This window comes from Citrus sinensis, chromosome 8 (genome assembly GCF_022201045.2).
Source record: "Citrus sinensis cultivar Valencia sweet orange chromosome 8, DVS_A1.0, whole genome shotgun sequence".
NCBI classification, from domain to species: Eukaryota; Viridiplantae; Streptophyta; class Magnoliopsida; order Sapindales; family Rutaceae; genus Citrus; species Citrus sinensis.
In genome coordinates this window covers 25,733,008-25,752,006 of record NC_068563.1, presented here as the reverse complement: position 1 = coordinate 25,752,006, position 18,999 = coordinate 25,733,008, and the positions used below count along the sequence as shown (strand labels likewise).

General features: G+C 33.2%; 1 protein-coding gene and 1 pseudogene across 1 annotated transcript; one reads left to right on the top strand and one right to left on the bottom strand.

Moving 5' to 3' along the window:
• Window positions 1–3,081: 3,081 nt before the first annotated feature.
• LOC102617218 (gamma-terpinene synthase, chloroplastic-like) lies at window positions 3,082–6,818 on the bottom strand. The gene is made up of 8 exons (XM_025100744.2): window positions 6,580–6,818; window positions 6,214–6,481; window positions 5,532–5,928; window positions 5,095–5,313; window positions 4,681–4,822; window positions 3,963–4,211; window positions 3,660–3,856; window positions 3,082–3,193 (listed from the first exon to the last, which is right to left on the bottom strand). Exons 1-8 carry the CDS (start codon window positions 6,814–6,816, stop codon window positions 3,082–3,084), a joined length of 1,821 nt encoding a protein of 606 aa, XP_024956512.2. The 5' UTR covers window positions 6,817–6,818.
• Window positions 6,819–16,393: 9,575 nt separating this feature from the next.
• Window positions 16,394–18,524, top strand: LOC102621213 (F-box/kelch-repeat protein At5g42350-like; annotated as a pseudogene).
• Window positions 18,525–18,999: the final 475 nt, after the last annotated feature.

Genomic DNA, 18,999 nt, shown 5'->3' with positions numbered 1-18,999 from the left:
TTTTTTTTTTTTCATTTTTGAATTATTAAAATGCACCCTTTTGTTTTTTTTAAATAAAATAAAATATTAAACTTTAGGTCAAACATAGTCAAAGTAAATTTTTTATCATAATTTCTTGACAGAGAAATTTTTTTATCACGATTCTATTATAAATTTGTGATAAACAATAATTATATCACAAAACCATCATAAATTTGTGATAGAAAATAATATTGTTACAAAATCATCATTAATTCATGATAGATTGAAAATTCTATCACGAGTCTGTCATACTATTATGATATAAGTTGAATATCTCATAAATTGTTTGTCACCTATTACTTGTTTTCTTGTAGTGCACACACACACATCGGTCATATACCCAAATGTTATTCCAATTTAAATGGGTAATTTACAACTATTAGGAATATTTATGACATTTCCTTACTTGTAATTTTTCTCTATAATTTACAATTCATTATAAAACAAAAATTTATCAATAAAGGTATATAAATTATTTTATTTTATTTGTATTTTCAAAAATATTTAAATTCTATGGCTAAAATTAAGATTATAGTAGAATAGTAAAATGATATATAAAGCTAACTTTGTTATAACTTTAAGGGATTTAGACATACCTTAAAATATAAGGGAGTAGCAAGAAGTAATTCTCATTTTCCCTTAACTACCATTAACTATAGTACTAGTAATAACACAAGATCAAATATGTTACATGCAATAATTTAATAATGTAGCAAAAAATTATTAAACAAAGTATGGAATAATTTAATTAATTTATGATAAATTTGTATGAAGTAATTTGTGTAAGAGAATCTTTGCTAGTATAATCCAAATATCAAATATATGGCACATTATATATGCCTTGTATATAGTACAAATTTATACCATTAATACTAGTCACTAGTACAACTAATATTGAAAATAACAATATTTGATGATTAATTAAGATATTTGGTACTCTGAATAATTATAATTATTTGAAAACTATTCAATAGTTAGATGGAAAATAAGAAAACAAAATTTGATCTACACTAATATAAATATTATTCTCATTAATACAGACATTACATATATAAAGTAAATTTTTCAGCCGTAAGAAAATACAATTGAAGATTTAGAATGTTTATTGACTCAATCTACAAGATACAACACTCAAAAACACGAATCAAGACCAAGAATAGTGAAATGGAAACAATTGACACAAGATTATGAGGTTCGGCCAAGGCGGCTTCCTTCCTCGTGAAGGACAAAACAAAACAATCTCTATTGACTTCCAGAGATCAAAATACAATATCATAGTATAAGTTACAAGCTCTCATATATATATGAACCCCTCTCTCTTACACTCCAAGGCTTTACCCTGTATGACTATCCACCTAATATATGAGACCTGAAAAGACGCCAACGCGTTCTAGGTTTCTTGAAACAAACACACAAGTGTCCTGCCACTCAAAAGCTGTACTACTGTTAGGAAAGCTATCGTGATGATCATGTACTCCATTGTTTTATAATAATCATTGGATCTACTTTCTTCTTTGACATTGACTATTTATACATACTGTAATTTTGCTAGTGTATATACTTGACTCTTTTTGTAATCAATGTATAAATAATATAGCTTCTTGAGTGTTCACATGATTGAAAGCCATTCAATATTTCTTTGTCTCAATTCTCTTTCTCTAGATTTTACAGTTACCACTGACATGCATGCAATGGGAGCTATCCACCTAATACCGTCACTTTCTAGAATCGCTTTCTAAAATTAGTATATATAATATAATCATTTTCAAGTGCCGGTGCTTGTAATTTTATTTTTGAATGAACTATAAAATTGTGTAGTTTAAGAGAGTTAAAACTAATTCTCTTAAAACACATCTACGTGAAAAAAAATAAAGACATATGCACTAGAGAAAAGCTATATACACATATACATAAATATAATCATTTTTAGTTGCGAACACCTGTAATTTTTTTTTAATGCGGGCACGCTAGCGGTTTAATAGAGTTATTTTTTAATAAACTATAAAATCATGTAATTTAAAATAGTTAAAAATTAAATCTCTTGAACTGCACAGCTTAAAGCATGTTTGTATAAATAAAAAAAAAATGAGAGTACCCACACGAGAGGAATATATATATATATATATATATATATATATATATATATATATATATAAATATATAGGACATTATCTATACAACTTGGCTTATGGTCACGCTTATGGTCACCTGTGTAACAATATACCAACATCTTTTGTTATTTAAATAACTCGGGCATTCCAACTCTGACTTCTTTGATTGTAGTTAAGCTCGGGAGCTCGCTAGCCAGATTTCTAACCACAGCAAATTAATAATCACACCTTTGTTACATGTACGCAGATGAACGAAACTACTAATTAATTTGGTCTGGGTCTAATTAAAGAATATGAATTGACAGAAAATTAAGGCATGTATAGTATTTAAAATGATGACCACCAAATCAACAAAAAAAGATTCGGAGAGAGTTCACCCAAGGAATAAAGAATGTTGATTGATCGTTATCGAGTATCGTCAAGCAAATTGAACTAAACTTCTGCCTTTCCCTTCTCAAAAAATTTGAATAATGGAGGAAACGATTTAGGATGTATTTTGAATAACAACAGTAAGGGCATTTAAAATTTTAGAGCATATTGGTCCTCGGACATTTCTATTAAATGACAAAAATTTGGTATGTAGACAATATTTTTCCAGAGATATTTAATTTTTAATGAGAAATACTCAAGGGATTAAGACTGATAAACTACTGATAAATAATACCGTGTGATGTTTTAATGTACGTTAATTGACAATGTTATAATTCATTTTATAATTTTTTGAATCCAAATATCTGAATGAAAAATGCTAAAACAACTCTCTATAAAACACTACAAAGATGACAATGAGGTAGGAAATTGAAAAAATCATTTATTCTTAGAAACCACAAATCTGCTAGCAAAAAGATCGATCTCACTTGGTGAACATATATATTATTTTATTGAATTATTATTAACAGGAGCATCATCATGTTTTCCTTTTATTGAGGGCTCAGTTAGGTATAATTAATTAAGCAATGGGATCAAAAAATAAGGACAAAACACGAGCTTTAGTAATTTCTTGAGCACCGCATCCGTGACCATCTCCAAATTGGTACATGCATTGAGACATTGTTATGCCGCTGGTGAGCACACCGAACAGCAAGGTTTCCACACTTTTCAAGCAAGTGCAAGCTCCCAGAATTTTAAAGAAACGAGTGAATGGCAAGAGAGAATAGAGAGAAAAATTCAGAGAAGAAGAAGAAACTGAGTCCAAAATTTTATATATATATCAAATACAACCATGGAAATACTTATAGCAGCAAGAATATGCTCACAGCTGTCAAAACTAAATAACAACCTCTCTCTATAACATAAAATTATTCTCTAAATAGCTAAGGCCGTTAGAAACCGAATCCTCTGCTCATATATGCTTAGTGTGTGTAATCCTTGAACCATTTGGGAGGCTTCCTTACGCGACTTGGCTTGATGTTATCTTGGGGTCGGTTTTGGATAGCCTCACTTGAGTTTGCCTGGGCCTTTTCCTCGCTATTGATAGAGCTAGCTGAGTTGGGCTTGTCTAACTGTAATATTGGGGTTGTATCAGACATCCTCGCCAAATTCATTGCAATCCCAACAAAAACGTCGGAGACGAAATGTGGGTTTCCAAATCGATCACGGTTCATCTTCATCCATGTCTGAGCAATCAAATCATTTATATGTTCACGAGCCTCTCCCTCTGAAACTCCAGCTTCATGCATGTAACATTGAATTGATTTATGAACATCTCCCCTCTTCAGCTCATCCTAATAATTAATTCAGTCAAACTTATTATACTAAAAATAAGAACATAATTGTGTTTTCAGCATATTTTCCATAGCACAATTACTATTAAAAAAGAATTAATTGTACCGATGATGTTCCCAAATCGTCTGCAAATCGTAGAATCACCGATGACCAACGAATTATATTGGGATAATCTTTCACGAATTCCAAGCCCTCCTTTGTTATTGGATTTGCTGTAAAAGTGTTTGCATGGACTAGAATTACAGTTGCTCCTATTGAAATCCAAGCATTTTCCATGTATTCTTGGAGAGGCGGTATGTAGCCGCTGTTGTACCACTTTGCCTCTACTAAATATGCTTTACATATATCTGCCCACTGAAAGTTTTATTTTTATATATCGAATAGATTAATATAATATAAGATAATATCTAATATAAAAGCATAAACTAAAGCAATTAAAGGGAAAATAATTCCCAACCACCTCAAGAATATTAAAAGTATAATTAGCCGCTGTAAGTTTCTAATAATATCTTTGCACCACCTCAAATTTTAGTTTAATATCAACCATCCACACTTTTCCATTAACTCTATTAGCCATCGTTAAATAATCTATGTTAAATGACTAATTTACCTCTAAAATGAAAAACATTTGGTAAAATCAAAGGGCAAAATAATCTTTTATCTTAGATTATTTTGAAAGTAGATGTTTGATATAAAATTAAAACTTCAGATGATGTAGAGATAATATTAGAAACTCATCATAGCTATTTATATTTTTGATATTCTTAAAGTGATTGAAGAATAATCTTCCGTCATTAAAATAAAAGGCTTAATTTACTAGTACCGCTTTCGTAAGATAAGAAATGACAATGTCAACTCCTTGATCCCTAAGAGCATCAAAAGTCATTTCATTTATGGAATTACGGAGAGCATGAAAGCACAACTTCATATAGTGTGGAAGTTGCTCTACTGCAGTAGCGTCCCATCTAACAATGTAATATAGCTAAATTAAAATAAGAGAGAGGTATAAATATATAAATTCATGGGCAATGATCTAATAAACGACGTGCTCATCTAATGTTGGTTGACACTGCGTCATAATTTTTCTCCAATTAATCCACAAATTTAGCACTATTCATTAGGAATAACAAAATTATATCATGTGTCCAAATACTTATTATATGGTTAGCACTAGTGCTCACTACATCATGCTCCATAAACAATCATATGGATATAAATAACTATAAATAAAAGTAACCTCTCAACTGCATCAGTGAATATCTCAAGTTCGTCCAAAGTTCCGTAGACATCATAAACATCATCGACTGCTGTTATTAGGGCATTGACCATTGTAGACATCCGTCTAAAATATCCAAACTGAGGTTCGAATTTCTCCCCCACTGTCCACATGAAATTCTCCACTATTCTGTCTCTGACAAAATTCAAATTCTCCCCAAGTCCTGTTTTCTTCCACCACCTGTCCACATAATTAATTAGCATGAAATTAATTAAGTTACATATATGCATTCTCAGTTAGACTTAATCATTGGTAAGTGTGGGTGTCAGCCTTTTTACAACACTGTAAAGACTGTAAATGAACTTTTCAATGATATAAATGCTTTTTGTAATATTATAGAAAGTAAATCCGTATTTTATGAGAAGAAATCCAATGAGACTACATATCTAAATCTTTACCTTGATGCATATTTGAGATTCTCTTGGTGTACTGCTTGCACAATATTAAAGTCAACTTTAGCAAGCTCGAGCAAGATAGGGTTCATGTCTGGTCCATTTTCGCATACATCGATGAACCACCTTGCTTCCAATCTTGGCATCCTCCAATGTAGTGGAAGTTCCAAAGCATGATTCACTAATGTACAAAGATGTTCATCATCATGTTTATTATTATCATGCTTGATTACCCATTCTTTGAGATATGCGGTGGTGAAACTTTTAGCATCACGAAAGATACTGCTTTCTTCTTCTACCAGGAGGTATGCGGCTTCATACAGAGCTAACATTCCTTTGCAGTCGTCACTGTGGCTTGATGACTTAAAGCTCCCCTTCTCATCCATGAAACGTGAAAAAGTTTCTACAAGTACATGTGCATGCATGCATGCATGCATTTCAATCATTCGTATAAATTAGTAAATAATCGAGCTCAAATAACTAAAATGAATCTCTTTCAAGATCGATGAATAAAGAATGTAAATTTTTAGAAAAATGCTAAGGAGACGTAAGCACATTCAGAAACAGTGATAAATCGATGCCAACTATTTACCTTTGTTTTTCAATTAAGTAAACCGGCATTAGTTTTTTGGTGTTCCTATTATTTTTTTGTCTAAGTATCATTGCACGAAATTGCGTGAATGCGTACCTTTTACAGGTGTATTGTAACCATATTGCCTTAGGATTCTAAATTTGAGTGCTGTGGCATATAAACTTTTATTTGTATTCTTGGTGTGTATCCTATCCAAAGTTCTTTTTTTTTCATCCTCAAAGTGATAAGACACTCCAAGTTTGTGCAGATTATCGATGAGCTCAAGTTGATGTAAAGGATCCAAATCCACCACTTTATTATCCTGCTGTAGCATCGCGCTTACTTGTTCCTTCAGCTTTTCCAATTGTCTGGCATACGATTCTCCCTGCATGGTAAATCAAATCAAATAATATGTTACTTAATTAGTCACATATATATATAAACTAACTGCAGACAAATTAAACTAGTTAATTAATTATGTACTTTATATTTACTGTCAAGTGATTGAATATAGTCAAAACTCCAAATGGTTGGCCCGTAATCGGCAGATCGCCTAATAATGTTTTGATCGACAGGCTTAATAGAAGTAGTGGATGCAGCCATGGGATATTGGACTCTAGTAATAGGAGGAACAAAGCCATTAACTTTGCTTGATAATGGTAATGATAATCTGGTGAAATTGCATGCCGCAGGTAGTGAAGATAGCAGATTAAGAGCCATGACTTAGAATATAATTTCAAGGATTCTATATATGGGGCTTATGTTACATGGGACTCTAATCCTTCATGGTTATATTTATACACGACCATGGAGAGAGTCCAGAACAGTTGATGGGATATTAATTGGTGCAGTACTGTTACAAATTTGATTCCGCGCAAAAATTATTGCAAAAAAATAAAGATGAAAATGAAACATGACATGTGACTCATCGACTTGTTTAGGAGGAATTCAGTTCGTTGCTAAATAATTAAGTGATACAAAATTGAAAAATCCAACCCAACCGTAGGGAATAATATTGTAGGAAAATGACTCATTTATTTTCAAACTCATCCGTTGAGTATTTATAATATATTATTAAATATATTAGAGATATCATGTCAGTCATACGGCAAACAATAATGTGATGACATATGTGCATTTATTTTGAAAAATTACCATGCAAATCACATGATGTCATATGTGCTTTACTTAGTTATATTACATCTGACGTATTTTAGAATTCCTGTATATTATATGATTGACTAATCCTTTTTATTGGAAAGGGACAATTCCTAATGGTAGGAATTATTAAATAATATTTGGTTGTAAATTTTATAGACCAGTGTACATGGCACAATATTTTTAAAAAGTCAATAAACGATTTTAATCAAATAAGTAACATCTGCTGAGAAATAATAGCATTTTTCTTCAATGATTTTATTATAATTTGGTTTTGACAAAAAAGAATTCCTCCTTTAGGAGACCTATTTCCACTTACCCCAGGAAAGGTTGTTTCAACAAAATACAATGATCAAACATTATTTCACAGCTCTCTTCATGAGAGCTTGACACGCGGGCTATTGTTTTTAATAAAAAAAGAGACCTGCCCACCATATCAAAGTCTTTCAAAATAATACAACGATATTATACATATTGAAAAAAATTTCGATCGAGAATTAAAGTCCTGCCAGATTTACGACGTCGTTATTTGACTTCTATAATTTTGTAAATTGATTTATGACACCGTAAATCTTCTTGAATTTTAATTCTGGATGTAATACATACACACACATAGCTTATAGTAAAGGAATTAAATTTTCCACACACACACAGCGGGTTGGCATCAGTTGAGTTTGGTTCAATAGAGAATTGAAGTAAATTGAAAAGAACCAAAGCAGAGTATGAATTGAACCGAATTAGTTTATTGGTTTTTCAAATATAAGTATATTTTTATTTTCTTACATAATCTAATAATTTTATGACATAAAATTACGTTTAATGTCTTCTTATATCATGCTACGTGGTATTATTTATTACAAAAAATAATATCAATTTTTTTTTCCAGTTCAGTACCAATTCTAGAAATTTGAACCGAGAACGAAATCTGAAATTCCATTTGATTCTCAGTTAATATTTATCGATTTTTCTGAAAATTTAAAACCGAACCGAAACAAAAAGGGGAAAAAAATTTGAACCGGACTAGAATTTTTTAAACATGCTCGGTTTGGCCTGCTCTTAATATTAAAAGTTTGAATGTGAAGAGCGGCGGGTAAGTGTGAGCTCTATCGCCCATTCAAATTTTTAGAAAAATTACATACAGTTATTTCCTTATTTTGTGTCCCAATTACTATTAATATTTTTGTTCTGGACAGACATATGGAGATTATTAGACTATCCTTAGCTAAAACTAGAGATGGATGGTGGCGTATCTTTCGATTAATTATTCTATACTATAAAAATAGAATAATTGATGATTAAAAACTGTCAAATAAGGGTGTATTTAACAGTTAAAAATGTCAAGTATGCCTGTGTCAAATATCCTTGTTTGACATTTATCAAAATTATCAATTACATTTGTCATTTAAAAATAATCAAATCTTTCTTACATCTAACCATCAAATATTAATAACAATATAAAATTGTCATATGAGTATGATAGTTTATAATACTCATATATTTATGATTTATAAAATAATGTTAATTACACATGACGTGTTAAAAATATCAAATTTTACACCTTTTTAAAGAAAAAATTACAATAATAGAATCTCTTTTGTAAACTTCACATGATTTAAATTATAACATTGAAAAGGTGCTTAGCCATATGCCATGCAAACTTACTCTAGTTTTATAGTATATCCTGCAAAATTAGCCACAAATTGACCAAATCACAAGGATGCTTCACTTTACTTTCTATATAGCGAATGATAATCACATTGAATGTTGCTTTACTAGCATGCTAGGCTAATGACTGAACAAAATCATTCTTGATAAGTCATAGTTAAGGTCACAATAAACTAATGTACTTTAATTGAATCATCTGCCCTTTACCTGCATTACTTGTCTCTTTTGAACTTTTTCTTTCAAATCAAATCACTAACATAAGTGGTCTGCTCAGAGCAATTTTCATTGGTCTCATCTTCAATATAAGTATCTTTTACATTAAGCTGACTTCAAAAAACAAAAAAAAAAAACTATATTTATTTATCACTCGTTCGGTTCATGGACATCATTTTAACCACATTTCCTAATAGAATCAGCAGCTAGTTTAAGCTAAGTTAATGATCTAATCTTTTCACAAAGTATACTTTAATTTGCAATAATCTCCTTCATGAATCTCAGGACAGAGTAGCCGCATTCAGCATTACCAATCTGCATGGGCACCTTAACATCATTCCATTTCAGATTAATCTTAAGAAATTAGCAAATAATAAAATTTCCTAAAAAAAAGAAAAAAATAGAAATACCTTTCGCTTTTTGTCCCGAGAATCATAGAGCTAGAAATAGAGAAGAGCAGAAGCAAGACTTGTCTTTTGATTTCTAGCGAAGAAGAAAAAAATTAATTAAATAAAATTTAGTCCAAGACAATAAACTAACTAGCTATTGAAATGATTTAAACAATCCATAAATGAAATACTAAATTAAGTATGCAAACTTCACATGTAGCAAAACAACATATATAGTATGATGAAACTTCAACAGTGCAATCGACTGTTGAAACCATTAACTAAACAACAAAAATAATAAGTGCTAATATTTGAACTGAAGAATCTGACACAAGAGCCACAAAATAACTATAAAATCATATGGTATTATAGTGTTAAATAAAAAATTAGCATCATTTTCAATTAATATATAACACTGTATAGTCTTACCGCTATTTTTGTCGATGTTATGTCACTATTACCTTCCCCAGCTCTCTTGCTCTACATATAATTGTACTGGTTAATTGATCATAAAATTCAGGTGATTCTAAAATCTCAACAAAATACATAAATGTGATTTTGGTTGATAAAAACACAAGTTACAGAAGAGGTTAATAGTTTAATTAAGTTCATGTGAGCAAGGTAAGAGAGAGAAGCATGGTGAGATCTTGTAAGTCCATTCTCTCTTCACATGATCTAAATATTTATTTGTAAATAATAATGCCACAAATTCATTCCTACAATCACACAAAAACTAAGAGAAAGAGAGATGAAAACCCATTCAGATTTCGAAATAACAATGGTGACATGAGTAGCTTAAGCCAAATCATAACTCTGAAATAATCTATAATTAGTCTAGCATGTTGTCCTTAACCTCTTGAACATGCTCTTCCTTCACATCTACTTTTTTTTTATCCCAATGATAAATGAATCACTACTTAATTGAAAAGCAACACTTACTAATCGTGATAAGTTACAAAGAACATCAAATTAATAACATTCAAATAAAATCCATGCAAATCCATATGAATTTCTTCAATTCAACTCAACGAGATATATACTTTCAAAATGAAATTCATAATCCGACATGATTTGTATCAACACATAGAAATAAGAAAAAATAAAATTGAATTTCTATATGACAACTAAAAGTTATCTCTTTCGAAAGAGCCAACATTATACCTAGCTTAATCATCAACAAAACTGATATACTAGTGCCAATATCCATTCATGGACAGAACATGGGAAGGTAGTTACAGGTCTGTATGTATCAATTTTAAAGCTTTCTGGTTTTAGTTTCAGTTACAGGAAATGAGCCTATGATTTTAACAAAGTAAATCAAAATTGCTACGATTGATAAAATTTAGGAAAAAAATCAGATCTCAGTAAAATAATCATCAACGTGCATAAAATTAAATGAGAATACAAAGTGAAATCGTGAAACGCAAAATTTAAATGAGACCTTAAATGATTTAGGAATTTGTTTCTAGGTTCTAGATGGAAGCCGAAATCAAGAGCTAAGCTTAGGAATTGACATTTCTCAAACCAAAAATTGTGACTTTCTATGACCGATATTAAATCAATTTGACAAAATAGTGAAATCACCCATACTAATTGTTATCTGAAATTGAAACCCTAGAGTGAGTTTACAGTCTCAATAAATAAAAATCTCATTAATTAAAGGCATTTCGAGTAAAGAAATCAAAATTAGGGTATTGAACAAAGAGTGTTGCGTGTTAGAAAGTGTATATTTATAAAGGAAAAAATCGTCATTTTATATTTCAAGTCTTACTAACACCATTTCTTTTATGTATTTAAGTTTTTTGTAATTTAATTATGTGTGTTTTATTTTAATTAAGTATTTTATGTATTTTAGGGGCATCATGGTTATTTCACAATAAACGAGAGATCAGATAGCAAAACCGACATCACTTTTAAACTTAGGACAATCGAAACCTTTGGAGGAGCATAAAAAGAAAAATAGCACTGTTCACATGTACGATACTATTTACATGTACGGTACTGTCCGTGTTACTGTTAACGACACTGTTCACATATACAGGACGATGATGTGGCATTGTCTGATGAGGTGTCACGATCCTATTGGACTAAAATTCTTATGTACTGTTGATTGATGACGTGACAACATATCAGTAGACAAAAAATCGTGTACGGTACATGCATATACACAGAATTATTTACAACCAAACCTCGTCACTATTCAAGCTGCCTGACTGTTCAAACCACGTGGTCAAACTGCGTACTGTTGACTGATGTCGTGGTGCAATCTTGAGCGTCCAAAATGTTTTTAATTCGATGGTCATGATTTACTCAGTGTATCTATAAAAAAGAGGCTCCCCCCTAATTTGGCATCACTGAATTTTTGAATTCAATTTTCTGTAATTCATTCTCAATCTTGTATTTTCTATGTATTTTAATAAATTTTCATTTTGCCCCTAGTTTAATTATGAGTAGCTAATTTTCTTTCAAGCTTGGGTTGAACATGAAGTCTCAACATGTTCCATGGGCTTTATTTGATAAATTTACTTTCTCTTCCCCTCTAATTATTGTGGATGTTTTGACTTTTCGTCGACAAATATTAATAATCTTGTCTAGATACCGCCCTGGTTTCACCGGCTCCCTAGTGTAAAGTTATTATTATTTGACACGATAAGCCCTTAGCACCATATTGATTAAAGTGTGGTTCATGAGGAGTGGAAATCTCCCTCATGATTTAATTGACATTAATAAGAAATATTTAGCCCTGGTGCTTGTTGATACAGATCCGGATACCCAAGTACTTCATTTCAATAAAATTCGTTTTAATTTATTCTTGCCATTCTAATTTAAATTTTAGAATTTACCAAATCATTTTAACCACAAATCCAACCACCCTCATAGAAAATTAATTCTACACATAATTAAAACCCACCTCCTCGTGGGATCGACACTCGTCACCATTAATCTATTCTACAATAGATTCGTGCACTTGCGAATTCAATAAAATTTGCACAACAGAGAACAATCGTGTGAAAGAAAGCGACAGTGAAATAATTACCTTAGTTCTTCTTCGCACGATCGAGAAGTGAGAATGAACAATGGAGACAGGTCCTAATTCTATTAGAGAGCGTCTGACTCAGGAGATAAAGGCTCAGTATTTTAATTTTGGATGTGGAGGCGCTTTGATCGGAGATGAAAAATGGCGGCATCAAGCTTATTGAATCGTCGTTTATTGAAGAAGAGTTTGCGTTTTGCTGTGTCCAGTGGAATTTCACCTAATAATCAAAACACGTCTTCTCTTTCTTTTTTCATTTTTTTAATACCTAACGCTTTATGCTTAGTGAAAAAAAGTGAAACATATATATATAGATAGTAGTTTTCTGGTCTGGGATCATAAAGTGCGGGAAACGTCTAGGAAAACTTTAAAACCGTGGGGTTTTAAAAGCTTAAAACTTAAAGTGCTTAAACCGCACAGTTTATACGTTTTTCCGGACGTTTCTGCACTTTAAAATTCCGGATTGAAACATTTCTGTATATATATATATATCCATTAGGTGTAAGTTATATTTGAGGCATGCCTAATATTTAATAAAGTGACAAATATTGTAATTGTGAATGTATAAAAATTGTCAATTAATAAATGTCAAATATACTAATTTTTGTTGTAGTATATATATATATATTAATGCTACTGAGACTGCGCATCTTATTTGAGAAATACTTTTTACAAAGGAATTGTTAGTGTCTCATTTATTTTTTTTGCAGATGATAAATTGACAATGTTATGTTTTTGTAGAGCTACTACTAGTTATTGTCAAAATTAAAAGGAGATTTTTGGTATTTATTCTGCTGCGTCTGGACAATGTTTTAATTTTGAAAAGTCTTCAATGCTTTTTAGTCCAACTGTTTGTGCTGTCCATAGAGAGGTGACTAATGTTCTCGGCTTTGCTGTGGTGTCTACCTATGAGAGATATTTAGAGTTGCCGACTATGGTGGGATGAAAGAAGGAGTTTGATCATGAGCTCCAGCATCGTGTGATGATTGAGTGGGTGGTCTTCACAGTATATTTGAAGAGGGGTGAAGAGGTGCTGATTAAAGCTGTGATCGAAACGATACTTGCTTATACAATGGAGGGTTTTTTGTTTGCCAGTGGGGCTTTGTGATGAGTTAAAAAGAAGGAGCAGCAACGGAGGATTCATTGGTTGGGCTGGGATTGTATGAGTCGCCCAAAAAAATTAGGTGGTCTTAGTTTTACGGATTTGGGGTGTTTTAACCAAGTGATGTTGGCTAAGCAAATGTGGCAGCTGCTGCTTTATGATGACTCTTTAGTGACATGCGTATCAAAGGATCATTATTTTCGCAACTTCTCCTTTTTTAAATGGATCTGGGGAGTAATCCATTGTATATTTGGCGTGATATTATATGGGGTAGAGAGTTGTTAATGAAGGAGCTTCGGTGGAGAGTGGGATGTGGGAGGGATGTTGGTGTCTATAGTAGTAACTGGCTGCTATGTCCTAGTACTTTCAGGCTTAGTTCCGTGCAACTTTACCTCATGATTCGGTAGTTGCAGATCTGATTTTAGTTGGGAATTGTTGGAGTGTACCTACACTTTGACAACATTTTCTTCCAATGAATGTTCAGCAGATTTTAAAGATTAAACTTCATATTAGCATTGCGAGGACAAATTCTATGGCATTATGTTAAACAAGAGGAATATTCAGCGAAGTCAGGATATCATTTGGCTGTGTAGATACGTGACTCACTATGTGCTATGTCTTCAGGTGATGATCATATAGGTGGCAAGCTGTTTGAAAGTTATATGTTCCTCCAAAGGTACGTATTTTTCTTTAGTGAGCTTTATTAGATATTTTGCCAACAATAGAAAAATTAAAATCAAAGAGAGTTGTACCAGATTCGATATGTCGTATGTGGCCATTTAGAGGGGACATTGATGCATGTTTTAATGGGATGTAGTGAGGCCCAGGAGGTGTGAAAATTAACTAAGTTTGAGGTGTTAGTTTTGCAGAATAATAGATATGATTTACGGGGTTTTTTAGTATGCAAGATCTGTGCTTATGCTTGCTGTATTGCCTTTACTTGCGATGCTTATGTGGAGCATTTGGGAAGCTCGAAATAGATATTTGTATGAGAGGATTCAAGTGGTGCCATCATATATAGGTCGAAATAGATATATGTTCAATCTTTTGGTAATGTGCAATTTGTCAATGGAAGTTGTGTGCAACGTAGTGGTGTTTTATCTGTTCAGAAATGGGAGAAGCCTCCATATTAGTATAAATAAAATGTGAATGCAGCTGTGGATAAAGTGAATGGCAGGGTAGGTTATGGAGCAGTGATTCGTAATATTGTTGGAAAGGTTATGGTTGTGGGGTTGATCAGGGAGTTTTTTCAGATGATTTGGATATTGTAAAGGCTGAAGCGATTTGCTTTAGTGTAAAACTCACTAGTGAGACTAGTTTGTCCCCGTTGGTGGTGGAGTCGGATTCACTATGGATTATTCAATTTGTTTTAGGTAAATGTCATATATGTAGTTATTTTGGATTATTTCAGAGGTATAGAGGCTAATTTTAATATGATAGCACTTTAGACTTCGGCGTATTCCAAGAGGTTGTAATCCTGCTGATGTATTAGATAAATTTGCTCTTAAGAGTTCTAGATCTTTAGTTTACTTGGAAGATTATCCAATCCTCTTAGAATGTTATCTCTAATTTTTATCTTTAAAACATATTACCCATTTTCATTAGTTTTTTATCTATCGTTTAATGTAATTTCAGGTATGGTTAGAATTGAACTAAAACCGGGGTTTAAATACGATTATTAAGGGGTGCCAATTGTGCTACTCCTATGTTTCTAATAAATGGGTTATTGTATTACGGCCAGCTTGCTTTGTTCGCCCGACCCTTTTTTTTTTCTTTGCACATTGGACTTGAGGAATCAGCGCACATTGGGACATTATCTATTCAACTGGCTTGTGGTCACCGGTGCAACATACCAGCATTTTGTGTTATTTAAATAAATGGGGCATTCCAACTCTGACTTACTTGTTTAAATTAAGCTTTGGGACCTAGCTGGCTAGATTTCTATCTACCAGCAAAATTAATCACGTGTATACAGAAAAGTTGAACTACTAATTTGGTCATGGTCTTTACTTTTAATTCTAAGAGAACATGAGTTGAAAGAAAGATTTGGAGATTTAAGAATGATGATTGATCGAGTGATCAGCAAGCAGACTGAAGTAAGCTTTTGCCTTTTACTTTCTCAAAAAATTTGGATGATGGAAGAAACGATAAGATTACATCTTGGGCCGTTGGGTTCAGTATTTATGCACACCAAATCAGTCTTAACATGATTTGGGAAGAATTTTAAAGAAGAACAAATAGGTTTTAAGATCTAAGACCATCGTAGTGGTCTTAAAAAAAATTGTATCTGGGCATTTCTATCAATTGACAAAAATACCTATGTAGAGAATGTCTTGGGAGATATATCATTTTTCAATTTACACTTAACACGCTTAAAATATCTTTGTATAATACTACAAAAACGACAATGAGATTGTAAACTGAAACAACATTTATTTGTTTATTATGAAGAGGAACCATTTGATGAGCACAGTCATGCTCCTTATAGTATGCAAATGCACATTTATTTATGAGATCTAGCACACGACTGCACACATCTAAACAAAGTCCTTGTTGTAAGCAATGCTACATTTACATAATTAAGGAATGGGATCAATAAATAAAGAGAGTACACGATCGTTAGTATTTTCTTGAACATCGTGTTCATCTCTAAATTGGTACCTGCAGTGAGTCATTCTCGCCAAATTCATTGCAATCCTAATAAAAATGTCGGACAAGTAATGTGGGTTTGCTCGGACAGAGCCAACATCTGGAATCTCGTCTTTATATTGTTTGCTTTTTCACATTCAACGACTTCGCAGAAACCGATTTTGCTTTCACATTTCTACATCATGTGGGTTTATTGGATGAAGAGCTTGTATGAAGATAGAAATGAGAATATGGTTTAGGTTTTGGTAAGGAAAAGAGAAGAATGATCTGTGAGTGTCCGACTGGCGAGGAGGATTCTCTTCGTCAGGATTTTGAATCTTTGAGTGTGTCAAAACGGCTTGTTAGAAGTGTTAGCCGAAAATTGAGGAATAAGAATCTAAGAAACTATGATGGGGATGACGAGGATGATGTGAAAGGGGTGTCTTTAAAATGTCTCACATTATATGGAAGAGGCGGGGGTTGCAAAGTAGGTGCTGAAACTGGAGAGGAATGTGGGGATTCGAGTAGTAGGAGGAGGTCAAGTGCTAGTGAAGAAGGAAAGGGATACAAACCATTTTGTGGTTCTGAGGAAATAGGAGTGGGAGTGGATTGTTTCTCATATGGGGTGAAAGAGAAGTTTTGGAAGAAAAGTAACAGCAAAAACTTGGAACTCCAAGATTCGGTGAGAAATAGCAGGATGCACATTTTTCTTCCGGATGACACTCTGGAGATGTGCTTGGTGAGATTCCCATTGACGAGTCTTATGAATGCTCGCCTTGTGTGCAAGAAATGGAGATACTTGACTACCACTCCTCGGTTTCTGCAGATGAGACGGGAAGGTTTGCATCAAAATCCTTGGTTGTTTCTGTTTGGTGCTGTTAAGGATGGCTATTACTCTGGGGAGATTCATGCGCTGGATGTTTCTCAAGACCAGTGGCATAGGATTGATGCCAGTATTCTCAAAGGAAGATTCATGTTCTCTGTTGTCAGCATCATGGATGATGTCTATGTTGTTGGGGGTTGTTCAAGCTTGACCAGCTTTGGAAGGGTGGATGGGAGTTCATTTAAGACGCACAAAAGAGTATTGGTATTTAGTCCCTTAACTAAATCTTGGTGGAAAGTTGCATCTATGAGATATGCCAGATCAATGCCTATTTTAGGAATATCTGAGGTGAGTCCGGAGTTCTCTATCATCCCATGTCATCAGAGTCATCAAGATAGGCGTTTCCCCAGGTCACGACTTGGTGGGGTGTCAGATGTTTATGAGGATCCTCATAGGCTTTCACTAAGGCGTCAATACAGAAATTCTTTCGATGGATTTGAGGGTTCGTTGTTGCCCAACAGAAAGTCATATAAGTTTATTAGACAAAAAAGTGATCAGTCAATCGCAAAAGCCAGTAAAAGGTTTGTTTTGATTGCTGTAGGAGGCCTTGGATCTTGGGATGAGCCCTTGGATTCTGGAGAAATATATGATTCTGTATCCAATAAATGGATGGAAATCCAGAGGTTGCCAGTAGATTTTGGGGTTGTTTCTTCTGGAGTTGTTTGCAATGGGATATTTTATGTCTATTCTGAGACTGAAAAACTGGCAGGATATGACATAGAAAGAGGCTTCTGGATTGGAATCCAAACCTCTCCATTTCCTCCCCGTGTTATTGAGTACTACCCAAAACTTGTGTTCTGTAGTGGTCGCTATTCATACTTTCTGTCTCCTGGTGTGAATGGGATGGTCAAATAGGCTGTAGAAACAAGGCAGTGAGAAAATTATGGGAGCTAGATCTCATGTACCTCAGCTGGACTGAGGTCTCTGTACATCCTGATGCTCCAATGGACTGGAGTGCTGCATTTGTTGCGGACAGAAACCATATATTTGGTGTCGAAATGTTTAAGATATTTGGTTAGGTGCTGGACTTCTTGACTGTATGTGACGTGTCGGAAAAGAGGATGAACTGGAGCCATATCTCAAGAAATCACATGGCTTATGAACTGGATGCTACTTCATGCATGACTAAATCATTGGCTGTTTTACATCTGTAATCTTGTTGGCGTATGTGCTGATTCATGCTGGAAATTTTAGGCTTGAACCTGCAAATTTCATTTCAAATTCTTTGGGTACAGTTGATTTGACCCTTTGCACCTGCCTCTAGTTTCTGTATCTTATCCTGGCTCATTTAAGAGCCATGTTGCACATGTAGCCATTTATGTACTCTCTTTGCCACTGTTTATGAATTATTCATGTTTTTCAAAAAAAAAAAAATGTGGGTTTCCAAATCAAACACCGTTCATCTTCATCCAATTCTCAGCAATCAAATCTCGTATATGTTCAAGAGCCTTACCTTATGAAATTCTAGTTTCATGCATGTAACATTGAATTGATTTAGGAATATCTCCTCTCTTCAGCTCATCTTAATAAATAGTTAAATTAGCATATATTATAACCAACATTAACAATTAATTAATTATCTAATAATCAGATTGTGAATATTACAATTTGCTATGGAAATTTTCCATATTGCTGAGAACAGTTCCTAGACTAATAATAAGAATATTGTTGAGTGCATAAGAGCACCAGGTCGGCACCAGGTCGACCATGATACTATTCTCGCCCCGGCACGGATCGCTTCAGCCAAAATGATATGAGCAGAACACGGGGGCGAGCATGAGCCGACCAGAGATGGATACAACCAAGGAAACATACCGACCAGAGGTATATA